The sequence below is a fragment of the Buteo buteo genome, chromosome 19 (genome assembly GCF_964188355.1).
Source record: "Buteo buteo chromosome 19, bButBut1.hap1.1, whole genome shotgun sequence".
NCBI classification, from domain to species: Eukaryota; Metazoa; Chordata; class Aves; order Accipitriformes; family Accipitridae; genus Buteo; species Buteo buteo.
In genome coordinates, this window is record NC_134189.1 from 2,514,524 (window position 1) to 2,539,561 (window position 25,038).

The window sequence follows — 25,038 nt, forward strand, 5'->3', positions numbered from 1 at the left end:
GCTCTGCACGGGCGCAACGGGGAGCCGGCTGCCAAGCTCGGCGCCCGGCCCTCCTGCACCATCCGCCGGGTTGCCCGAGGACCTCACGCGCACGACAAAAGCCTGCAACCCTGTTTTACCAGAATTTGTGACTTACGAAGCGGCTTGCCTTACCTGGGGAAAGCAGTCGCCGCAGCTGTGCCCATGGAGGAGGGGGTCTTGCATTTGCCTGCGCCCCCCCCCGGCCCAGGGGCCACGGATACCACGGCGAGGTTATCGCGGGCTGAGCGAAGGCTGCCCTAACTCTCCTCACTGCGGCTGCCACTGCGTCCTTACACCCTGCTTCCATCCCCATCTCTCGCAGTACTCCAGCCTCCCAGCCGAAGCATCCATTACCTCCATCCAAGGGTCCTCCTTGACCCCTTCATCTTCCTCTCTTCAGACGGTGCCTCCAGCCCTGGCACAAACCCGCAATTAGGGCTCTTCTGTAATTGTCAGCAGCCTCTCTGCAGAGCAACAGCTCACGTTTACATTGGGATGGGGCTGAACGAGGAGCAGTCACCCCCAGATCCTCCATCCTGCCAAAAAGCAACGTGCTTCACCCAAAAACATGAGGAGGAAAGCATTTGAGATCACTCTGATCTCCCCCAGGATCTAGACATACTCTACCAGTAATTTGCAGTGCCATCTGCCTCCACCGATACTAGATTTACTGACGCAGCCCAGGCTCAGCTCTTCCTCCATGGGGCTGAGGGTCCATGTGGGATTTTCAGAGCGGTGTGGTGAAGCAGATTATTTCCCCCCTCGAACCCAAAGGTGGAGCAGACAGCTGGATAATGGCACTGCAGGGCTCCGCTCGCTCTCCCGCCAGGGCCTGGGGGTGCTCCAGCTGCTTTCTCTCCCCAAATCCAGAGGGAGAGAAGTGACAGGTCAGGATGCCCCAAAATCACACAGGAACCTGGAAAAATGACCCCCCCACCGCCACACTGGGTTAGGGCCACGTGGCAAGCCTTTGCCCCAAGGAACACATTTTTCTCAGCAAAAGGGGAAGATTTTATTAAGTTAAAAGTTGAAGGGCACAGCAGAGCAGCAGCAGCTGCCACCTTGGGGGAGGTTGGCTCTGGCGGGTGCAATAGCAGCCTCACAGCTCCTCTTCCCCAGAAAGGAGAAGCCCCGTGGCTCTGGGCTCCTGCCAATTTGGGTTCTTGAAGGAGCCAAAGGACAGTCACGGAGAGAGCTCGATCATGCGGACTCTTGCCAAGGTCTCCTCTTTCAAAAGTCCCAGGCAAGCACGTCCATGGCAGACTGCCCCGGCGGCTCCCTCCTATGGCTTGCATGTCTTCTCCGCAGGTCCCCGGGGGTGGCACGGGAGGGGGAGCGTGGTCGTTGCCGTGCATCCCAGCGGGGCCACGGAGACATTTGGAAGAGAGGGAATATGTGCCGAAGGTGGCTGTGTGGCTGGGAGCAACAGGGCTGGGGAGGGGGGGAAAACCAGATTCTCTTTTTCAGGTTAGAAAATGCTGGTGATGTAGTAAAAGTTCTCCCCCTCCTCTTCCCCTTCTTCCCAGGGGGAAAAAATTCCTCTACAAAATATAATTTTCACATATAAAATCCTGGAGAAGGTGCATGTAAGGAGCCAGTCCAAACAACGTGCTCAGGTACGCAGGCAAAAGGGGTTCATCAAAAAAGCTTTGGGAGGGGAGTGAGGAGGTTGAGGGGGGTGTGGGATTCCTTGCCAAGGCAATAACGGATGGGATTCAACCTCCCCCTCCCCGCAAGTGAGGAATGGAGCAAATACAAACCGAGAACAGATAAACAAACGAAGAGCAGACCTAGAGAGAGACAAAACCAGAAATGGTTTAGAAAGGCTCCACCGAGCGCAGAAACGCCGTCCCTTCTGCTCCCCCAGGAGATGGCCGCCTTACGCGCTGCGGCAGACCAACTCATCTCGGCGCTCACCAGCAAGCGCTGGCGGAGCAGGGTGACCCCAATCCCGATGGCCACGGCATCCAAGCAAGGAGCAGAAGCGCTCTGGACAACGGGACGCCCTCGTTCCCGTCACCCTGCTTCCCTCCCCAGCCGCAGCGGGGACGCCTGCAGGCGAGCGTGGGAGGAAGGCTGGGTCTAGTCGGGGCTGCTTTGATGCAGACCTAAAATTTCCATGCTGCGATGGGGAAACCGCTACAAAGGCGAACGCAGCAGAAACATCACCTACGTAAAGTAGCGCGTAACTGCCCCCGCGCTGTCACCCAAGCCACAAGGCACAGGCCAGCGGATCGCCGGCTCCCACCTCCAGCCCGGTTGAGCAGCGGTTGGTGCTGGCTGCAGGAGCATCAAGAGCAGCGCAGCGAGAAGGGGGCTGGGGACCTTGGGAGAATGTCAGGGATGGCAGGAGGGCCAGGGGTGCAGGATGAGAGGATGCAAGAAGCAGAGAAGGAAGAGTTTAAGCCTAAAGTTTCAGCAGAGTGGAGCGGGAGGAACCGGCGGCTTCCACCCCGCTGTCAAAGCGGGGCAGCTAGTGTCAGCCACCGGCACCCGCAGGGGACATCGCAGCATCCCCGACGCTCACCGTTACTCGCCGACGCTGTTGCACAGTGACTCCTTCTCCTGCAGAGCCGCCATGGCCAGGCGCAGGTGCTCCTTCAGCTGCTCGATCTCTCGCTCCGAGCGCACCTTAATGTGATTCAGCTCTGCATAGACATCTTGGTATTTCCCTGAGGCAAATCTCTTATCCTGCCAGGGGAGGGAGAAGGACCAGCAGGTGAGGAGGGGGGAGCCAGCCCTGGGTTTGAAGCCCATCCCAATCTGGACCACGCAGAAACCGTTCAGAAGAAGACCGTGGAGGTAGCACTTCCCAAACCCTGGGCTGGGGAGGAAGGCAGAGTCACTGGTCCCGCAGCAGCGGGTATCTGCGGCATCAGAATTGAGGAGGTGAGGTGAGCTTTACCATGGCTCACGCGTATTTGGGCCAGCCATATTGGAAAAATAAACCCCACCAGAGACGCAGGCCGCTGAAAGGGCTGGTCCCAGCCACTTATTCGGCAAAAAACTTAAGTTAGAAAGTTGTAAGCTCCTGGAGCATCACTGAATCTCAAAGCCTCTTTCAGATACCCCTTTGGCAGGGGTCTTTGAAAATCCCTCTGAAGGAGCTGCTGCCAGTGGAGGGAGCAGCACACCCAGCGACAGTGCTCAAGGAAACACATCCACCCAGTGAGGGGACAAAAGGGGAAGAGAAAAGTGGCTTTGGAAGTGGAGTTTTCTGGGCAGGAGGCACCCAGGCTTCCCACCTGGGAAAGAAGGGCTCCTGGCTTGTCCACACTCATAGGTACATACATCTGGGGAAACCAGCAGCAAAGTCTCCGTGACATTTCCCTGGTACAAGGTAAATCTACACCAGCCCATGCTGTCTGGAGCGCACGGCTGCTATGCGCTCCGGAGCGAGCAGGGACAAGGAGCACAGGTGACAAGAGGGTTTGGCCTGAGCATCCCATCAAACCCAGCTGAACCCTGTTGACAAGCAGCGCTGGTGCTCCCCTCCTTCCCTTCTCCTCCTTCTCCTGCCGCTTTCCCAATGGCTCCCGGAAAACACCAACCTTTTGCATCATCTGCAGCTCCTCCCGCAGGCACTGCACCTCTTTCTTTAGGTATTGGAGCTCGTTCTCCTTCACCCGCAGCAGCACCTACGCCAGGGAGGTGGGAGAGGAACCAGAGATGACTCAAAGAGCCACCATTTCGGAAAGGCCAGCCGGCCCTGGCGCAAGCGCGGTGGTGGAAAAGGAAGGAAGGGCCAGGAGGGCTGGAGCAGGAAAGAGCACGAGCGGCCCAGGGAAAGCGGCGGAGGGGAAGCTTGCGTACCTGCTTCCCACACCGGCCCCGCTGCTCCATGCGGCAGCCCCCTCCCACACGCTCCAAGCCAAAACCACTGCGAGGAGGAGACCCCCGGCACGGGGTAGGGACGGAGGCGGCGGGACAGCGGGAGAGGACCCTCATACCTCCAGCTCGCAGGAGCTCCGCTCGTTGTTGTGCGGAGAGCGGTCCCCAGAGCTTCGTGACGAAATAAAGCTTCGCAGCTTCCCGATCTCATCCGAGAGGCGGGTCTGCAGCTCCTGCAGGCAAAACCAAAAGACATCAGAGTAGCCATGGCACAGGCCTCTCTGCTGTCCTGGCCCCTCCATCTTATGCCAGCCCTGCTTCAGCTTAAAGACCTCCTTGTAAGTCCCTGCCCATAGGTGACGGCAGCACCTACAAGTAGCAGAATACACTTGCCGTATTTAACCCCATAGTTAAGATAAGCCCATCTACAGCCTCTAACTCTTAATTTTTTTTCTTTCTGATGATAAAACCTCAGAAGGGAACAAATACGAAACAGGTAGGGGAGTTTTAAACAGAGAGGCTGTGCTGTGCAAGGGAGGAACGCGCTCTGCCGTCTCTGCTCGTGGGGAAATCCCTTCTCTTGCCTGGTTTTTCCGGAGGAGCTCCTTCCCCTCCTGCTGACAGCGCTGCAGTGTCTGCTCCCGCTCCTCTGCTTTCTGGGTGAGCTCCCCGATTTCCAGGCACTTTTGGGAATACTGCTCAGAAAGCACTTGCAGCTCCCGCTTCAGGGAATCCACGTCCAACCTGCCAAAGAGGCCGCCGGCTCATCGCTGCCCCACAACCCTCGCCGGCCCCTGGCCATCAGCGTTGCCTTCCCCCCTGCCACGGGCAGCCTCTGCCCACATCGGTCATCGGCACAAAAAAATGCTCCATGTGGACCAAGGCTTCAGTTCCCACCCTCCTGCACACGAGCATGGTGCTTCTAGGAGCTTCAGGCCATGCAGGAGAAACGGAGGAGCTTTCCGTAAAGAAAATAGAAGGAAGAAGCTACAGGGAAAACAGAAGTGCTGTAGGGAACACAGAGGTGCTATAGGGAAAATAGCCAAGCAGGGGATAAACCTCCCTGCCCTATAGCTCCAGCAGCCCTGGCAGTCTCCGCTGGTCACCCACCGTCTCTGGGGAAGGAGTTGGGGAGGCGGCAGGAGGGAGAGCTGGGGGCTACGGCCGCAGGTGGGGTGCGGTGACACTGGCACAGGGCGGCAGCATCGGGCAAGGGAAGCGGGAGAGGTGGTTTCTTACTGGTGCTGCTTCTGGAGGGCATCTGAGACCGAACTGCATTGCTGGAAGCTTCGTGTCCTGCCCAGCTCCTTGTTCATCTCCTCCCGGTGGGCTTTCTTCAGCGCCTCGATGGCTGCAGAGGGCGACAATGGGAGATGGGGGATCAGGCTGTGCCAGCTCCGGCACATCTGGGGAAACCACGCCAGGGAACTGGCTGAGCTCTTTCTGCTGCAGGCTCCCAGACCTGTCTTTGCAGATTCCCTCTCCTTCCCTTCTGCCCTCAGGGCATTCCCCACCTTCTCCATGCCCCAGGATCATCCTGACAGACCAAATGCTGCTGAGAATAACACAGTGCAGTGTGGGAGCTCCCCGCCACCTCTGCCAGCCCTGCCTGCCTACAAGAAGGTGCTGGCCCCCTCCCACCTATCCACAGAGACAAGACCCCATTTCCCACAGCATCTTTACACCCCGTCCCCCCCGAACCCAAACAGACCCCTGCAGCACAGGTCCGAGGAGCACAAAGCTCATGCTCCAAGGAACATCAGCCTCACACCAGTAGGGTCAGCGGCGTGGCTCCAGATGACTGGGATGGCTGGTTTCTGGCAAGAAACATTTGGGAGAGGCGGGAGGGACCCAGCTGAGTGGGGACACGGCTTGGTGTTCGCTCCTACCTGCTGCTGTCGCCGCCGCCTCCTCTGCGAGGAGCCGCTCCTTCTCCTGCCGCAGCCGCTCCAGCTCCCGCTGGTGGTGCCTCTGGAGCTCCTCCATCACTTGCTGGTGGGACGACTCCATCTCAGCCAGGCTGCGCTCACAGGCCTCCTGCCGTGCCAGGGAAAGGAGCGGTGAGGGACCAGGAGGGCAGGAGGAAGGGCTCGGGCCAGGACAGGCACCTGGCTGGGCTAATGTTTGCCTTTGCAAACCTCACCCGAGTCCAGGGCCATTTTGCGAGGAGTGAGACCACTTCTCAGGAGGGTCTTTTCCTTCTCAAAGCGAGATTATCACTGAACCCAACCATGTGACAGGGCCACGCATCTTGCGATCCCCTTGTGCTTTGCAGAGGAAGAAACATTCCTCTTGCTGTTCTTAAAACTAAGGCAGCAAGACAAGAACATTCCTCTTGAGCCAAGAGCTGGGAATAATGCACCCGACGCCCCAGTCCAGATCCTCCACCAGGCTGCACTGCCAGAGAACCGCATCTCATCTGCCTTTTAAATGAAGCAGCATCCCCCAGAATCAATGAAAGCTAAGCCTCTTCTGAAAAGTGACACCCTGCACTGCCCTACAGCCTGACAGAGGCTGCCAAAGAGCCCTCCCCAAAGCCTAATGCTTAGGGATCCCCCTCACACAGCTCACTCTTCTTTCTGATGGCTCTGAGACCAAGGGGATGGGTCTTTCACCACTAAGCGCTGTGGTTAACTGGTGTTACAGCAAAGCAAAGCGGTTCCCACCTTGGGGCTACGCCTCTGCTCTCCCTCCAGATGCTGGCAGCACTGCCTCAAGCCTCTCAGGAAGGGTTTCTTCACCACCAAACCATGCCAGAGTATTATTTTAAAAAGCCAGGGCCTCTAAGACATCAGTAGAGAGCCAGGAAACCATTGCATCCCCCAACAGCCCCTTGCCACCCCATTCCTTCCCCCAGTACTAAGGCGAAGGCTGATATAAAGGGCACTGGAACACATTGTGGGAATGCAAGTCCTTGCTGGCTAAATCCCTACTGAGACGAGGGAAGCTGAGAAGCTTCACAGATCGACCAGAGGAGAGGAAAAGGCGAGGGATCGATTTGGTGATCTGTCCACAGACTGGCAGCGAACCTCAGCAGGCTGAGAGAGAACGAGCCCTTTGGGGAAAGGTCAAGTTTGGCCTCAGATGTGAAATGCTGGCCTTTTGAGTGAAGTTATTAGGAAGAAAAGGTGCCATTCCTCCCCACTTCTTTTGCTTTTTTTGACCATAAAGAGGCCTGTGAGCTGTAAATATTAGATCAAGATGACAGAGCGACTGCTAAGTGGCTGGTCTGGGCCCCACGGAGCATGTGGGTTTCTTTATCTGGGCTAGGTACAGCCAAATGACTGCAACAGGCTTTGCCAGCCCCAATTCCCGTCCCCCCCCAGTATCTTTCAACACGTAGGGCACATCCTGAAATCCTCACAGCGTGGTGGAACGGCAGCCTCCCCCCAGGAAATCCCTACGGGATGTGACCCCGCTTGTTTTAGACAAGTCCATGGCGGGTGGAAATAAATAAACAAAGAGAAGCGAGAGGCTGAAGCACGAGCAAACTCTGCTTGGCGGGCTTTCCCATGTGCCGTCCCAGCAAACGAACGGGCTGTGCTGTCAAAGTGACCTTCAGGGCTCGGGCGGCTCTGGCAGGGACGGGAGCTCCCCAGGGCCTGACGGACTGCTTTTAACAAGGGATTCGGGAGCCCCTGTTAGCAAGAACAACACGTGGTGAGCCGCAAACCGCTGGGGAACGTGCAGGCAGCTCGGCAGAAAGCTGCTGACCCGCTCCCGAGCTGGGGGACAGCTCACCCCCCCAGCCCAGGCCAGCACCACGCACAAAGCGGGGCACAGATCCTGCACCTCTCCCGCTCCTCCTCCTCTTCCCCATTTATACTCTGGCCCCTTTAAGGCCAGGCAACACGCACCAGCCTTTATGTAATTAACATTGATTACAAGTGGGCTCACTTAGGGTCACCATGGCAACCCAATGATTAGCGATACCTGCTCGGCAATGAGCTGAGTCCCAGCGTTTCCCAGTTTGGGACTGGGAGCAACCCCAGGGTCCCATGTCCAGCACCCTGCTCACCTGTGAGATGTACCCCCGGGGCACGTGGCCGTCTCCCTGGGATTTCGCTGCCTCCCGAAGGCTCTCGTTTCGGGCCCGGCAGGACTCCAGCTGCGCCCGCAGTGACTGGACCTGCACCAGGGAGGGGAGAGAGATGCTCAGCCAGGGTTGGAAAAGTGCCGCGGCCTGACCAACGTGCTGCATTCAAACCCTGGGCTTAGGGATGGGGAGGACCATGCGCGGCCAATGGAGATGGATGCTTCCCACGGGAATGGCAGCCTGCCAAGGGACCAAAGAGGCAAAGCCAGCCCCAGCCTGGTAAGGGCTAGCAAGGAGGGGAGGAGACATCCCAAATTCCAGAGTTGGATCCGTGCTGGAGGAAACCACTGCTACATGGGTAGCTGGGATGACAGACAAGCGCATGGCTCTTTTCAAAGGCTGGGAGGTGAAGCACTTGCAGGCTTGGGAACAGCCAGAGAAGAGAGGCTGCGGATGTACTCCTGGGAAACACAGACTCCACACAAGCAGTGCCACCAACTAACTTATCCTGGACCAAAATGTGGCCTGGGGAACCTCTCCACGTGCACGAGAGCAGGTCTCCAGCCTCGCGTTACCTGGCTGCAAAAGCTCCCATGCACTCAAGGGGTGGCAAATGGAGCCAGAAAGAATGAACATCTCCCTGCACCTCTGCCTTGCTCTTCTGCAGAGCCTCCTGCTGCCAGGCACCACATTAAGGAGCCACCAGAATCCCACTTCCAGAGACCAGGGATGCTCTTACCTCCTTTTTCAGTGCCTCATTGGTGTCTCCATGGCCCCCCTTGCTCTGGTTCAGCAGTGCCGTCAAGGGCACTCGCCGCGAGTCTTTCAAGGGCAGGCGTTCCAGCTCCAGCCACTTCTTCTCTATCTCCTCATTCAGCCGAACCCGCTGGTCCTCTGAAAGCGGGGGAGCGGGGAGGTCCTGCTCCCCCACCTTGCGGGAAGAGTCTCCTGCTGGGCCATCGCTATTTGGGACCCTGCCGTCGGGGGTCTCAAACCATTTTCGCCTCTCCTCTGAACGGACGGCCAGATCCCGCTCCAGCTCCTCATGCTTGGGAGTTCGGTCGGAGATCCTCAAACTCCCTCTCGTCCTCTGCAGGGACCCGTGATTCCCAGGGTCCTGCGGCAAGGGAGACAGCTCCACGTAGTCAAAGGCATGGCGCTGCCCATCCGCCTTCCAGTGACCACCCTTCGAGTTCCCCTCGGAGCCCAAGCCCGGCCGCTGCTGCTCCTCTGTCCGGAGTGAGCCCTTCTGGGGGACGCAGTTACGGAAGGAGTTCTCCTTATCGCAGTCAGAGAGCCTGAAACCAGAGCAGCAGCCAGTGAAGGAGAGGCACCACGTGGGAAAGGATGCCGGTGGAGACGCTGCCAACTGCCCAAGGCTCAGCCCTTGCTCAGCCCAGCGTTACAAAACCCCACCCTGAGCGTGGAGCTGGGTCTGTAGCATCCCAGCCCTCGGGGAAAGGGGTTCCTCCATAGGGTGGGAATGATTCACCTCTGGTTCCAGCCATGCTGGTGGAGAAACCCGGCTAAACTGATGTGGCACGGCAAAAAGTGGGTGCAAGAGCAGGAGCCATCAGGCTCTCATCCCCCGTCACCAGCTGGTGTATCCGGGCCATGTTCAGGAGCGGAGGGCAGGGCTGATCTGGGAGCAGCCAGATTTCCAGAGGGGCCTTCCCAGTCCCTGCCTGCCAGGGGAGAGGGGCAGCAAGACGGGGAAAAGGAGAAGCGGCACGGGGCAGCTCTTACTTGGTGACGTCTGGAGCGCTGACCGGGCGCACATTCTTCCTCAGGGCTTCGATCCAGTTGCGCCGGATGCCCGAGGTCATCGCCGACAAGGTGAAGACGGCATCCTTCGTCTGCAACAGGGAGGCAATGGAGGCCCTGTCAGTGCCCAGCAGAGGTGCAGGCAGCTCCCACTTGCTCCCTGAGACCCCCGGGCACCCGCTTGCATGGGTGCTGGACAGTGTTAGAGAGGCCACCCGCTGCCTCAAAGACTCTCGGGGCCAGGAGGAGGGGTGGGAGCGGAGACACGCTCTTTGTGGGGAAGCCCGTTATGCATCCTCCATGAGACCATCTCCAAGCAAAGGCAAAAGAAACTTTGCTGGCACACTTGGCCAAACGTGAGCCGGTGCAATCCAGCCGTTCGGGTGCTGGGAGCTGGGCACCAGCGCTGGGGTACAGCAGCAGGCTACAGGGAAACCCAGACCGTGAAGTGCCCAGCCCTGCACACCCACAGAAATACAATTTTTTGTGCTGCCTTAGCAGCCACCTCCTGCTGCTACAGCAAGTAGCCAAGGACAGGATTGTACCGGCGCCAGATCCAGGGTACAGGCTGTTACTCGGAGCATGGTCAGCCAGGTTACACTGAGATCTGCAGTGCTCGCCTCTCCATCCCCACGGCTCTAGAGAAGCTGCCTTGGCCACCGGGTCAAGTAAACACTCCTGGCGTTCAGCTCGGCTCCTGGGCTGTCTCCAGCACAGCCTTCGGCCAGCCCTGCAAAGCTGCCTCCTCCTCCTCCCTTTGCAGGCGGGCAGCACTCGTGTCCCTGAGCACCGCCACCCACGCGTCACCGACCAGCGTTGCCGGGCCACCGTCCTGGCACAAGGTTTGCATGGCTTGCCTCTCGGCATCTCGGCACAGGGAGGGAGCGCGCATTCCCACCCGGCATCCCTTGGTGCTGCTGCTCCGTGTCCACACGGTGCCGGACACTCACGTGTATCTGGAAGCCATAGTTGCGCTGCACCGCAAACTCCGTCACGTCCGTGCAGGAGCGGAGGTCGATTTCTCCGTCGAGGTCATCAGCCTGCAAGCACGGCCACCCGCTAGGACATCAGTGCAAACCCAGCTTTGAAAAAGCCCCCCATCACCTGCCAGCACCCTAACAGAAGCGCAGGCTGCCTCTGCCTTCACCCCATAGCTCCCCCACACAGCACGGGGAGCCAGCAGCGTGGATGGAGAGCGTCAGAGATGCCCAGCCACAGGACCAGCCCTTCTCCCCACCTCCCACCACTGACAGCCCCCCCAGGTTTCACCACCCCACCGGCCCGCCTTCAGACACCTGTCCTCTTCGTCACCCCTTGGCAAAGCGCGGTTCGCCACCTCCAGCGCCTTTCAGGGGGACGTGACGCTGCCGATTCTCCTGGGAGCGTGCTGGTCGTGCCAGGGCTGCGGTCCTCTCCCCCCTTGGCCAGGAAGGAGGACAGGGGCTGGAGAAAGTCCGGCCGTGCTTACCTCCTCCGCATTCGAGTCCCGGTAATACCTCAGGCTCGAGTCGGTCAGCACGAACCAATGTTTCTTCCACTGCGGGTGGATTGGGCAGGGGGAGGGAAGGGAAAAGACAGGAGGGAAACGGATAAGCAGTTACCGGGGGAAGCGTAGGAACAGGGAGGGACGCGCTGCGCCGTGACCTCTCAGCCTCCTCTTCCCCCTCCTCCACATCCCTTCCAGCTCCCCCTCGTGCCCCTCGGCTGGGAGAGGGGCACCGGGCGAACCTCCGTGCCCGCACACAAAGCGAGGCACCTCCACCAAAGGCTTCCCGCTGTCCTTCCCAGCAGGAGCGACCTCAGCGAGAGAGGGGGAAGGAAATCAGCTGTTCACCAGGGGATCAAGAGCCGCAGGGGCTGGGGGAAGAGGCAGACCCTTGCCTCGGGCTTACCTCTCCCGGCTCGTCCAGAATGGACATCCATCCCTTCTTGAAATTGAGGAGATCCGGCTGGAGAGGAAAGGACAAAACAGAGGGTTACTGTCTTGGAGAAACCCACAAAAGGGCTTTTCATGCCAGGGGGTGGAAGGCGAGTCCCCAGTGGCAGAAAGACAGTGGGAATAGCCTGGCATCGCTTTTAGGAAACTCATGGGGGTGTAGGACCCAGTGGTGAAGGAGAACTGGATTTAGCTCTCGGCAGCAGGCAGTTGTTCCTGTAAGAGGAAGCAGGAGATAAGGAAAGAGGTTTAAAAAAAAAAAAATTGAAGGAAAATATGCAGCAGGGAGGTTTCCACAAGGTGCCTCGGAGGTATTTATTCAGAGAGGGGGAGGCAGGGACAAGGGGAGCGGGCAGAAGGGAGTGCTCCACTGCCACCGACGGGGCTTGCCTCGGAGACAGAGGCAAAGTTGCAAAGAACCACAGGCCTTGTCCAAACCCTCGCCATCCGTGCCCCAGAGCTACGTCCCTCCGGTAACTTCACCACCGATCATTTATTAAAGACACAAGCAGCTCTCTACAAGAAACAGCCCTCACCGCAAACGTCCAGGAGGCAATTCAACAACTGTGAAAACACGTTGCCTTTAAATGACGTGCCCCAGGGTAGAGATGAAATCAGAGTCACAACCAACGCTTGATCCTCGACCCTCTCTAAGACTCTCCAAGATGCTGGGGGCTCCTCTCTTACCCAGCTCTTTCTGCCCCCTCCTGCTGCAGAGCTTGCCCTCTGCCCAGCCTCAGCCACAGCTACAGAAGAGGAGGACGAGCAGAGTTTCACCCAGATCACCCCGTGCTAGAAAGAAGTTTCCCCCCACCCCCCACCTCCTCCTAACCTCACGCCACTGGTGCGGCATCCCCAACCAGTTTATCTCCTTCCCAAGGTGGAGCGTCAGAGAGCTGACTCAGGGGAACCGCTCTCCCTGGCTTTGCCTTCAGCCAAACAGGCTCGAGCTGCTCCCTCCTCCCAACCCTGCTGGCTCCGGAGAAGTTGCACCACCAAATAATTCAGCCCAATGCCTCTTCTCCCCGGGGAAGCCAGAGTTTGCCGATCTGCCCCTTCTTCTGCAGCCGAACCAGGCAGGGACAGTGCCGGAGAGGTGACGGTGCCAGAGCTGGACCTCCCAGCGGTCTGCACCAGACCTGCCAGCCCGGAGGAAGCCACCAGCAGTCCCTCACGTGCCACAACTACCACCCGCGACCAAGCTGCCGAGAAGGGGTGGCTCGGCAAGCCGACGGGCCACTCCGCGCCCCCCGAACGAGCCCGGCGGCCGGCCGCGGCTGCCCCGCAAGCCCAGCTCCCCGGCCGCCCAGCTGGGCTGAGCTTTCCCCTGCTTTCATCTCCCCGAGCTGCGCTCTTGGGTTACACCCAAGGTTATGGGGCGGCAAGAACCGAGGACGTCCCGGCCCACCGCGACGCTCCGGCTATTGGTTCGAGCAAGCATGGGGAAGCTCGCCAAGGGGAGGGTCACCGGCTGCTACAGCTTCAGGCCTGGCCAGAAGCATCCAACGGTGGCCCCGAGCCTCCCGGGAAGGGAGGCAGGCAGGGAAACCGGAGCGAAAGGGCACGGGGGACTCCCATACCTCACCTCCCGCAGAGGTGATGGGCGCTGCTGGCAGCTGGGAGACGAGGGGGACGCACGCATTCCCATCCCTACGGACGCGAACGTCCCACTGCCGCCCTGAAAAAGCACCCCGAAAATTAATTCCTTCCCCGTGGCAGCAGCTCCACCCTTTTTCCCGTTATCCCTTCCAATCCGGTGACTTCAGCTCCGGCTCCGAACTGGGAGCGGCAGGAGGGAAGGAAAGGAGGCGAAACGTCAAAGCGCAACCTTCCCCCCTCCCGGGACGCACGTGTGCTCGGCAGAGGAGAGAACGGGCAGGCTCTGCGGAGGTGGAAAAACAATACAGGGAGCAAAAGAACTCCTGGTTGGGGCTTTTGTACAGATCAGCTGGGTCTCATCTGATTGAGGATTTACAATCCCAAAGCATTAGGTGCCAAAATAACGAATGTTAACGGGCTGTATGCCCCTGGGAAAACCAGCAAAAAGTCCTGCCAGAACCACTGCCCCTGATGCAGTGCTGGGGCCAGAAAATCCCCCCGGAGGGCTTCTCCCAAGCGGGTGAATTGCACAGGGGTCATTTTCCCTGCCAGCCCCATTTTCCCTGCCACCCCCAGACACAGAGCTGCAGCTCTGGAATTGGCTTTGAACTATTCTTGTCAAAGAGGGGCCGGTACCGTAGGACGAGGCATCAGTTGATGCACAAAGTGCTTAAAGCCACTTTTCTCCCCCTCCCCACAACCAAATCCAGCTTCCTCAACCGGCATAAAGAGCTCAGGATACCAGCAGAGAAAAGAGCGGGGTTCAAACCGAACACCCCACCCAGAGGAAACGGCTCAGCAGCGGGAGGAGGAAATATCCAGGAAAGCCGAACCGCTGGGAGAGATCCGGGTGCCGGAGATGCAAGGATGCGGCAGGATGCACCCCCGGCAAAAATGCACGGCCCTGCAACGCAGCTCGGGGCTGCGGATGGTGAGGCTTAGGCTCCGGAGGTGGCAGCAGCAATTTTGCCTGGTTGCATCCGTACCCACCGGAGTTATATGTTCAGCCCCGCAGCTGGCCGGGTAGAGGCACTGGAGGGGGTCCCAAGGAGCTGGGGACATAGGTGACATCTGGAAGGACTGGCTTACAAGAGCAGGTTAAGGAGAGGCAGCGTTCTGGCTGAAGAAGGGCTACAGGGGAGGTGATAACAGCCTGCAAGTATCTGAAGAATGTAAACACCAAAGAAGGAAAGGGAATGGGGTGGGAGCGAAAGAATGGCCCCTGGGTGGTACAGAGGCGCTGGAATGAAGAAATGGAGAAGAGGCTGCGGCAGGCTGAGAAAGCTCAGTGTCCGAGGGGGGAAGGCTGGGATGGTCAGGTGTGCTCCTTCCATCGCCGTGCCTCCCGCTCTTCCCACTCCCAAAAAAAAGCTCCTCAGGACCGCAGGTCCTGGGGCTGTTCCTTCCTCTCACCTCTGAGAGATGGTGCAAGGGGCTCTCGGCCTCCCGGAAAGCACAACGTCTTCTCTCCTCCAAAAAGGGAACCCGCTTCGCAAGGCGCGGGGCCCCAGGCCAAAACACAAAGCAAAACCGCTCCGGCTCAGTTTAGTGGAAGCAAAACCGCTCCTAGGCTGGGGCACCCATGCAGCTCTCGAATCTAGACGTGCTGCAAAAAGCAAGCGGGCGACAGGCTCGCCCTTTCCCACCGCCCCCGTGCGAAACGCCGGCGGGCACAGCCCGGCCTGTCACCTCCATTACCCCACTCTGCTCAACAACCTTCTTCTCGGGCCGGCAGACACCCGCACCGAGGAAAGCCTTGGCCCCAGGGATGGGATGCTCCCTGCCCCGAAACCGCATCTGGTTCCCACAGGGAGCAGGAGCTCCCCACACCCGGGGGGTGAGGAGGCGTGTAGGGGGGGATGCGGATTTCACACCCGGCTGCGGTCATCGGTGCGGTGAGCTCGGCGGGCCTCAGCTTTGGGGTGTCTGTCTGTCTAGGGGGGCTGGTGCCCGTCGCTAACGAAGCGGCTGAGGGGAGCCCTGGAGGGGTACCCGGCGGTGGTGGGGGGAAGGCGGACAAGGGGGCACCGACCCCTCAGCCGGAGTGTCCCCCCCCGGGGGAGCAGCAGGGACCCCGCAGAGGCGGCTGCTGACAGCCGGGGGGGCCCCGCCGCCCCTTCCCCAGCCCCGCTGTGGTCCCGCCGGGCACCCCTAAGGCCCGGCCGAAAGAGAAGGAGAGCGGCCGGGTGGAGAAATACACCCCCCCCCCCCCCACAACCCCCTCCCAAACCCCGCGGGCCGGTCCCGACTCACCGTCATGGCGGGGGCACCGCGGCCGGCGCCGGGACCGGGACCACCGGGACCACCGGGACGACCGGGACCACCGGGACCGGGGTCGCGGCGGGGCCGGGCGCTGGCAGCCAGGGCGGCGGGGCGGCTTCAGCGGCCGGGCGGCTTCCGTGGCCCCACCATGCCCGCTCCGCCGCCTGCCCCACGCTCCCTTTTTTTTTTTTTTTTTTTTTTTGCAATTTGGGAAAAAAAAAAAAAAAAAGGAAGAAAAGGCGGCGGGGGGGGGGGGGAAATCAACCCAAAAAAACTTTTCTTTCCTCCCCCTAAACTTCCTGGGAGGGCCCCGGTAGGCCAATAGCAGCCAGCCGCCGCCCGCAGCCAATGGAGCCGGTGGGGCGGGCGAGGCCGCCGGGCAGCGCGGAAAAGCGGGGGGGGGGGTGGGGGTCGGCCCCGGGACGGCGGCGGTGCTGGGGCTGGAGCCGCGGCCCCCTCCTTCCCCGCTGCCCCGGGTAAAGATGAAGCCTGGGGAGGGACCCCCGGGCAGCCCAGCCCTTGGGCAGGCAGGGTTTTCTTTCTTTCAGGCAGGGATTATTTTTTTTTTTTTTTTCAGGCAAGGATTTTTTTTTTTTTTTTTTTCAGGCACGGATCTTTTACAGGCAAGGGTTTTCAGCAGTCCCATCCATGTGTGTCGCAACACAGCGGGTTCTTCACCTTCGGTCTTGAAGCTGCTCGGTTTTATCCCCCGTCCCCCACCCCCAAATCAACCCCTAAAGCAGGGATTTGCAAGCTTGGCAGAGGTGGTAGCAGGTCCGGGGGGCTGCCTCTGGTGACCCCAGAAAGCCAGCTGGCATCGGGAAGGGGAATTGCTAGAGTGGGTCCCAAAGAAAAAGGGGCAGGGGCTGCGTATCCCAAAATGCCAGGCTGCGTATCCCAAAATGCCAGGCTCTCCTGTGCAATTACAGCGAAGCAATGCTTCTCACCGCAAGGCAAAGCAAAGGTGTCTGGCCCAGAGCTCGGTGCTGAAGGAACCTGGAATAGGTGGGGTGAACCAGCCCCAGGTGTGCAGGGAGAGCTCAGGGCTTTGGGCTCCTCTCCAGCCCGGGGCAGGGAAGCGAGGGAAGGGATATCACCCGTTTCGAGTTTCAGAGGCCTTTGGGAGCTTCTTGCCCGGCTGCGGTTTGTCCTTGTATAAAGCACAAAGCCAGGCACTAGCAGGGGACAACCTGGCCAAGACGACTGACACACACGGAGAAGGGATAGAGGCAGGGATTCGGGCACAGCTGCCAGCTACACGGGCTCCCAGGACACTTTCTGCAGCCCTCCAGAGCCGCGCTCATGCCATTTTTGGTATCCCAGGAACGCCAACACAATTGACTATATCTTCTTTCATGCTGCTAAAGCCCACTTCATCCCCATAAAACCCTTGGTGCCATTGAAGCACCGGGCAGTAATGAAGGGAAGTAAAGCAGCTATGCTGATTTTTTTGTCCTAGGTCTACTGCTTGCCTCTCTCTGGCTTTGAAAAAAAAAGGCTCCGTGCCTCAGTTTCCCCACCTGAGAAGTGGGCGAAGGACAAAGGAAAGGGGGGGTGTTAGTGAGCGTGGTTTCTAAGAGGTCATGGGAAGGCAGCACCATGCTGAGCCTGCTCAGATCAAGTGCTGGAGACCCAGGTGCTGCCCACAGAGACCTCCAGGGAAGGGCAGCTGCCCTTCCTCACCATTCCCAGGGCCTGGCCCCTACCTTATTGCGCTTCTCACTGGCGTTCGAACGTGGCTGCGGGCTTCCTGAGGAGCCGGTGCTGCTCTGCGGTGGGAAGGTGCCTCCATCCAGCTGGGGCTGCAGGGGGAGAAGGCAGGAGATGAAGCCATGGGGGTTTAGTCCTCGCCTAGGTTTCCCAGATCCGAGCATCTGCCTCCTGGCATGGGGCGGCAGGGGAAACATCCTCCCTCCTCCCAGTGCCGAGCAGACAGCGCAGCTCCCCTGGAGAAGCAGAGGAACTGGGGTGCACGGAATTGCGTCCCAGGGGACCCACCCACCCTGTGCTTGCCAGTTTTATGCCTGGTGGGATTCCTATGAGCTCTGGCTCCTGCCCTACTCACATGGTAAATGAGAAGCCTCTTGTTCCCCCAGTCGCTTTCCAATGGCTTCTCTGGATTGTTTGTGTCTCGAGCGTGCTCGGGACCCTTCCACTCATCCTCCAGCCGCTGTGCTGGACTCTCAGGCCTTTTCCAGCTGTCATCCGGCCGTAGCCCTACATCCAGACATCTAGCGGGGCTTTTCCAGTCCCTTTCCAGCTGGCGCATCAAGTCCGCATGGCACACGGGCTTCTCCTGGCGCTTCCAGTTCTTTTCCCACGCCTGCGCTTGGTGGGCATCCCCCCGACCCCTGCAGTCCTGCTCCAGCGGTCGTGTTGGGCTCACAGGGCGCAGGGGCTTGCCTCGACCTTTCCAGTCATTGCCGGTGCCCTTCCTGGGGTGGGAGGGCTGCAGCTTTTCCTGGAGGCTCTGCCAGCCGCATTCGGATGGCTTCCCGGGCCCCCCGAGGTGCAGCGGCTTGCCCGGCTTCACCCGTTGCCTCTCTGCCCCCCGCACCGGGCCGGGAGGGGAGATCTCCTTCTGGCTTCTCCACGTGCTCTCCGTACATCTCCCGGGACTGAGGGACCGTGGCGGTGGCCCTAGCCGGCTCAGCCTGCTGTTATCCGAGCCCTTCCCAAGGCCCGCGGGGTGCAGGGAGTCCCCTCGGCTCTTCCTTTCCGGGGCTTGCCCCGTACCCCCAGCCTGCCAGGTGGCTCGACCCCTCTCCGAGTTTTGGGGGTGGCCAGGCTCCCCTCGGCTCCTCCAGCTTTTTTCCGAGTGCCAGGGAGGGCTCGTGGGCTCCCCTGCCCTCCTCTCTGACCGGCGGGACGGACTTGCGGAGCGTGGGCTCCGGCTGCCTTTCTCCAGCAGCCAGCCGGGGCTGGCAGGGCGCTGGGGATCTCCCCGGTTCCTGCTGGCCTTCTCGGGGTGTCGAGTCAGGCTGGGGGAATGGAGGGGCTCCTTGGGGTCTCTGCTGCGCTGCTCGAGGTGCCAGGAGAGCCGCTGACCCTAGGGACATGGGGGAGAGAGAGCAGAGACTCCTCTTTAAAAAAAAAAAAAAAAAAAAGTCCGATGAGCGGGAACAAGATGGGATTAGGGCTGGGAGACAATTTGGTTTAAATAGTTCCCCAGACGGCAATTGCACCCCTGTGCATGCAGCCAGCCTGTACTGAAGAGAAGCCTCTTGCACCCAAAGGGTGAAAGGGCTGCTGCCATTTAAGAGCCAAGAGTCCCAATCCATGGCAGGGGGAGTGCTGGGAATAGAGGGAAGGGGAAGCAGGGGACTGGAAGAGAGACACACGTGGCAGAAAGAGGAAAACATGGCAGGAAAAAGCAACACAGCTTGGGGAGTTGGGATGGGGTCCCGCCACGCAGCGAAGCCTCACCTCCCTGGGCAGGCTGGGGCTGGACTGCCTCCGGACTAGGTGGCCTTTGCTGGGTGGCACGGGGGTCTTGCCATCGAGCCGGTCCACGCGGCCCTCCTCCAAGGCCTGGAAGGCCTCCAGGGTCTCCGATTTCCTACGGGCACACAGAGTTTGTCTGGCCGCCGCCAGGTTCAGCTCAGAGGCAGAGCCCCTGCGGACCCCGCTCCATCTAAGCCTGACCCCACAGACCTCCCTCCGCCTGCCCCAGACACCCTGTGCGCCGTAGCCTCTCCCTGTCCCCATCCCTTCAACCACCCCAGCTTTTGGGTCCTGCTGCCTCACCCGTGTCTTCTTCATGCTATTCCTTAAGCTTCCCTCCCTCTGGTCCTTCACAACCCACCCACCTGCCCAGGATACTTCCCTGGTCCCCATTTACACCCCCTCCTGCCCTGTACCACCGACGCTGGAGCCACTCTTGCTTCTCCAGCCAAGACCCAACCAGCACTGGGTACTTCTGGGCATTCCCAGTCCGTTCCTGAGCGGCTCCTACAGTGGACCCTGGATCCCTGGGGAGCCACTGATGCTGGGAGTGGGGACTACCTCCGTCCTTCCCCCATTCCGTGGCTTGCCCTGCTTCGCAGCACATCCTGCAGCTTCCAGGAGGTGGCTGTGAGGATGAGGAGGGTGGGCTGCTCCCTCCACCTCCAGCAGCTCAGCTTCACTCCACCTTTCCAACGGCCTCAGCTGCCTGCGTGCCGCAATGGGGGAGCATCCCAGGCCGGGAGGTGCTGAGCCTAAACCCAATCCTTGCTTTAAGGGAAATTTAAGCACAGCTGAAAGCTAAGCTTTGCCACCTAGCCCTGCTCTCTCCCTGAAGCACAGCGATTTGGAGGTGGGGGCCCCCCCGACAGCATAAGGGGGGGCAATCCCCCACCTCTGACCACCGTGGAGACCCGTTGCTTCTCACCTGCGTTCGCAGCCAAATATCCTCTCCACCTCCACCCGGCCGGGGCTGAGCGTGCGGGAACCACAGCGGTCGACAGCATCCCGCTGGCCGAGGCGTTTGGGCTTGGGCAGGTCCGCCAGCACCGTGTACTCCTGCCTCTCCAGCCCGTGCCGCCCCTCCGTGCCCCCGCCACCGGGGTGCCCACGGGGCTCCCGAACCCGGGAGCCGGCGAGGTGCCCGCCGCCGGCCAACGGGTCACCGCGGGCCAGCGAGGAGCCGGTGGTGGCACGTGGCGGGGTGGATGCCCAGGGAGGGTCGGTTTTCCGGTGCTTCGGCCAGCTCTCCTCCGGCTTCTGGCTGGTGGGACGGCGGTCTGGGACGGGGAGAAGGCCGTTACTGGGGGAGGCGCGAGCGACGCGGGATGCCACCACGTCCACGGCAAAGCAGGTCTTCGGAGGAGAGCTAGAAACGGTCCAGGAGGGCAGAGATAAAACCCAGATTCCCTCCAGGCGGGGCGGGAGTGTTGGGATGCAGCACTGCGAGCCGAGGGCACGCCAAACCATGCAGACAGAGAACACCCGGGAGACCCACGGTTCATGGTCAGCACACACAGAGATGCCATCTCATGGACTCTGGGCCTCATCCCTTTGCATGGTGGCCACGGAGGTGTTGAATGCCTCCTGGGATCAGAACTGGGTAAAGAGATGCTAAATCTAAATAGAGATCTGCCATGAACTTCAGAGACCCCCGGGTGGAAAGCAAACCAGAACTAGGATCTCACACGGGAGCAAACCAAGTGTACCTGCTTTCAGCGGGCAGATTTCTTTCCTAAAGCCCTGGGCCTCAGTTCTCACCCAGGATCCAGAGGGAACGGGCTGAGCCCACCTGGCTCTGTCTGCCTGCAGGGCTCGTGGCCGCATCTCCTCCTTGTGGCCTGTGTAGCTCATCATGTCCCGTTTGCCTGATCCCAAAGTGTTGTCCCACAACCGGGTCATTTCCCCGTCCTGGGAGACAAGATAGGGCAGATCTCTGCAATGGGGACTGGTGGCTTTTGTGGGCTGGAAGGAGGTAAGAGCATATATGAGAAGTTAGAGCCCGTTCAGCCCAAAGCTGCTGGTAAAAAGGAACCAGGAGAGGAGCTGGGTGAGCTTAAGATGACCCCAGCCCAACATCAGTGGGCATGGCAAGAAACAACACAGGGAAGTCCGCATGGGGGAATCCGAGAGCAAATCTCATGTGCTCTTTAGGGGGAGAGCCTCATTTGTGGGGATTAAGGGTCTCAGCTGATCCCCCCTCGCATCTCAGGACCTTCTGAATGTGCCCAGCAGAGGTGGCATTGAAGAGCCGAAGGGGCTGGTGAGAGCAAAATAACCCAGACCACAAAAGATCCCCATCTCACCCTGGCAAGCGTAGAGTTGGCTTCGGCACAGGCGCGGGGGTCGGTGCCGGTTTCTCTGTGCTCACCCACAGCTCCGGGGCTGAGTGGGGGATATCCCCTGCTCTCGTGCCAGCTGTGGGTCAGGGAGAGAGGACAGCTGGTGGTCAGCACAGCCCGCAGAGCTCAGGGGTGGGTGGCAGTGCTGGCAGTCCGAGCCACACCGGCTTTCTCTCTACTGGATGGGCAGAGGCTGGCAGAGCCCATCCTGGGACCACTAGCCTTGCTCTAGAGGCAGTGAGGAAGAAGGAGACTCTTTTGGTGGCCCCCTGACCTCTCCTGGGACAGCCAAGAGGAATCCAGTTAGAGGGCACGGCGTGGAGGTTGCTCAGCCCTTTTTTCCCAGGCACTGGTGTACAGAGCATCAGGGAGAAGGCATTTAATTTCCCCCTGCTTGGCTTCCTGCTCCCCCTCCTCCGTTCTTCCCACCAAGGGTGCTTGTTGGAGCAGCGCGGCTCCCGGCTGGTACTCACCGCTCCGTCCCCTCCACTGGCCCCACGCACAAGTATACCTCGCACTGCGGGGCTAAAATACGGAGAGCATCCCAGGGCCCGCCTGGGTCTGCGTCGCTGCCGCCATCACGCCCTGGGACCTCCGCGGCATGCTCCTGCGAGGAAGAAGGGGGTGCAATGGTGCAATCAGCACGTTGAGGATGAGGAGGAAGGCTGCCCTTTGTAAACACCTGCTTCTACCTCCTCCGAGAGCAGCCTGGCCTCTGGGGCTCTTGATGCCTCTCCCAGCTCACCGTTGAGATTTTTCTCCTACTTCAAGAGCCAGAGAGGCCCAGCACGCTCCTATTTGATGCTGAATGCTGCAGGCATCCCAGAGACAGCGCGTGTGGATGAGGGCTCAGGGAAACTGCCCCCCCCGCCACATCAGAGTTGATGCTGCTGGCAGCCGCTCTCCCTCGCCGCCCAGATAACCCGCAGTGAAGCAATGGAGCCAAGAGGGAGGGAGATTTTTGCAGAGAAGGCTGTAGCCCCAGCCCCTGCCTCTCTCTCTCTGTCAGGGCTTGCAGGCATCTCAGCATCCTCCCCAGCCCTGTTACCTGCGGGGCTTACGAGCAGCAGTGGGGGAGGCTCCGGGGAGCCGGCTGTCCGCACCGCCTTCCCTCCAGCGTCTCGCCCGCACCGGGATTCGCTCAGAGGCGACGGCTCTGAGCAGATCGTGGGCGAAGGGCTGAGGTAACCTTAGAGGGCCCAGGGCCAGGGGGAGAGAGGGAGAGGGCAAGAAAGAGAGAGGGAGGCTCATTACTATTTAATCATCCCAGGCCAGTCGCTCCTGGAGGACGGCGAACAACACGAAACCCTCCGTGAACATGAAACCGGCTGTCACCCAGTCGGAGGCAGCCAAGCGGCTTTTGCGTCCGGCCCTGTGCCGAAGGACCATGTTGGATCAAGGTATCCGGAGCCCAAAATTCTGTGAGATTTATCCCCCTCCTGCTTTCCCCCACTCCCTGAGACCAGCTCACTGCAGCTGCCCCAGGGACAGGACTCAGCCCTGGCCCTAAACCAACAGCCAGGGGCCACAGGGACAGCCACCAGGACCACATTTTAGGCAAGGCAGGATGTAAATGCTGGCAGGCATCAAGCAGAGATTAATCCAGGGCGGGTCCCTGCTCTGCCAGTCCCCCCTTCCCTCCTTGTAGCTTTGCATCTGCAACATCCCTGCTTTCCCTTCCAGGATCTATCAAGCCCCTGGTACCTGGTGTCCAGCTCTTCCCTGCTAAGGCGGCTCCCGGCTCTGACCTGGGCACGGTTAAATGATGGATTTCCATGCCTGGGAAGACTCTCTCCCCATGCAGCTTTTCCCCAAAGATATCTAGAAAGTCTGGCTGAGCCTTTGTCTTAGGGATTTCCATCTCTACAAAGGCACATGGAGTCCCAACATGGAACAAAGGGGCCCTTAATGAAGAATTCATAGCCTCCAGGTGGGATGGAGGAGCTCACCTGGATAGCATGCTGGTGAGCCCCTGCGGCTCGGAAACAGTGCTGGCACAGGCTCTTTGCAAATATGTTGGCTTCAAAGTTCATGCAGGGCACGTCATCTACTGAACCAGACATCGTCGATAGCAGGGACGAAGATCTGTGGCTGCTGGGCTGCTGGCAGGGGGCAGCCAGGAGGAAAAGGAGGAAGGAACAGCAGCAGCAGACCAGAGCTTAGAGTCCCCCAGCCTCAGGCTCCTGTGGAAGCAGGAATGTTATTCCCAGACTGAAGTTTGCTGCTCTCAGCTGGCAATACTGGAATCAAAAGGCATCCAGGTGCAAGGTGATCAGTATGATCCATATAATTATAATTAATGAAAGGGTAGGCTCCAGCAGGGACCTCTTTTAGAAGAGGGCACTGCACTGCACCCTCAAATGACTGCTGACACCCCCCAATTTGGGAGTCCCCCGGATAGAGGGAGTGATGCTCATGTCCTGCTATTTTATTTGATGGAAGTTTTCTCCCTTCAAGCTCTCTTAAAAGGCACAAAAAGGAAACCTTTCTTCTTGACTATGTTGCTCATAAAGGGCTAGCTATAAGCAGCTTAGGAAATTTAGAAACCCACTGAGACTCTTCCTAAACTTGTTGATCCCACTAAAATTTCTGAGACCTATAGGACAGTCAATTGCAAAACTGTGAAGGGCAACAAGCATTTCTAGCACAACAGCTGGCCTCCACTCTGCTGTCCTGGCTTTTCACAAGCATCCTGCCCACCATCACCTCCTCTGTCCCACAGGCTTTGAGAGCGAGTCCTTGGATTTGAGGACGTGATCTGTGCTGGGAGGGCTCCGCTTAATTTGCCGGGAGGAGGCATCGACAGAGGTACAGGAAATCAGTGTGGGATGAGTCCAGCATCCCTGATGTGAACATGTCACTGCTCCCCTAAGCACGGACACGAGTCAGAGCAGCTGATCAAGGCTATGGCTGCTCCCCAAAACAACCAGGGCCAATTTTCAATGCTAAAACTAAGCTATAATTTTTGTTTGTCAGTGCGCTCATTTGCAATACAGCAAGTTGCACTACTGCTAATCTTGCAGCCTCCCTCCTTGCACTGGGGCGTTTTCTTGACTCGTTCACACAAAATGCCGGACAGGACCCTAACCACTCACCTGCCAGGGATGCAGCACGAAACACCCCAACATCACTGCCCACCCCTGCCCATGGAGTGCCACCTGTGGCTGGAGCCCATGGCACCCCACTGCCTGATGGGCAAATCATCGCTCCCCACATCCCTTGGGACCTACTGCCAGGATAATGCTGTGATCCCCAAGGCCTCTGGCACGCAGCCAGCCACGCTCAGCGCTCCCAGTGCCTCCCAGTACCCCCAGTACCTCACCTTCCCCAAGGCTCCCAGCACCTCGCCGCCCGCCGAGCTCCCCCCTCAATGAAGCTCGCCGTGGGAACCGCGGGGAGCGAGGCCCCGCCCCTTCCCCTCTCATTGGCTGCCACCGAGCAGTCATTTAAATATCGCTCTCTAGACTGGCTGGCGGAGGCGCGGGGTTATGGCGCCCACGGGTGCGGGCACCCACGTGTCGGTGGCAGCGGGCGGGCGATCGACCCGACCCGACCCGGCCGGGCCGGGCTTGGTGGCCGCGGGGCTAGTGAAGGAGCGAGGGGGGGGCTGCGGCTGGGGAGGGGGCACCGGGCTACGGCTCCTTCGCCCCCGCCTTGCGCCCTCGGCCTCTTCCCTGCCCTTCTCCTCGGCTGCATCTCCCCCGGGACCACCCCACCGCCTGCCTCAGCGCTCCCCCGGAGGTTATCGCCCCAGGAGGTGGTTAACCTGAGCCCTAAAAAGGTGCCAAAGCAGCGGAATCATC

At 59.7% G+C, this 25,038-nt stretch overlaps 1 protein-coding gene across 7 annotated transcripts; it reads right to left on the reverse strand.

The window, feature by feature from the left end:
* Positions 1-989: 989 nt before the first annotated feature.
* On the reverse strand, positions 990-23,400 carry TRIOBP (TRIO and F-actin binding protein). 7 transcript variants are annotated; one of them, XM_075051662.1, is made up of 22 exons: positions 23,185-23,257; positions 22,297-22,424; positions 21,709-21,842; positions 21,200-21,311; positions 20,603-20,858; positions 19,822-20,173; positions 18,876-19,008; positions 17,515-18,498; positions 17,156-17,251; positions 11,545-11,601; positions 11,121-11,189; positions 10,603-10,692; positions 9,635-9,744; positions 8,628-9,186; positions 7,871-7,981; positions 5,742-5,889; positions 5,092-5,203; positions 4,437-4,596; positions 3,972-4,085; positions 3,573-3,659; positions 2,549-2,712; positions 990-1,811 (listed from the first exon to the last, which is right to left on the reverse strand). In XM_075051662.1, exons 5-21 carry the CDS (start codon positions 20,793-20,795, stop codon positions 2,551-2,553), a joined length of 3,537 nt encoding a protein of 1,178 aa, XP_074907763.1. In that variant the 5' UTR covers positions 20,796-20,858; positions 21,200-21,311; positions 21,709-21,842; positions 22,297-22,424; positions 23,185-23,257; the 3' UTR covers positions 990-1,811; positions 2,549-2,550. The 7 variants fall into 7 exon arrangements, with proteins under 7 accessions (XP_074907763.1, XP_074907761.1, XP_074907762.1 ...); XM_075051660.1 differs by lacking the exon at positions 22,297-22,424 and having other exon boundaries at positions 23,185-23,400; XM_075051661.1 differs by lacking the exon at positions 22,297-22,424 and having other exon boundaries at positions 20,603-20,804; positions 23,185-23,399.
* Positions 23,401-25,038: the final 1,638 nt, after the last annotated feature.

Coding starts and splice junctions, on each gene's coding strand:
- TRIOBP (XM_075051660.1), bottom strand. CDS start 23,298: ATGTCTGGTTCAGTAGATGACGTGCCCTGCATGAACTTTGAAGCCAAC. Junction 11,602..17,155: donor CCAGTGAGAAGCGCAATAAG/GTAGGGGCCAGG, acceptor TTTCCTCTCCAG/CCGGATCTCCTCAATTTCAA. Junction 11,190..11,544: donor TTCTGGACGAGCCGGGAGAG/GTAAGCCCGAGG, acceptor ATCCACCCGCAG/TGGAAGAAACATTGGTTCGT.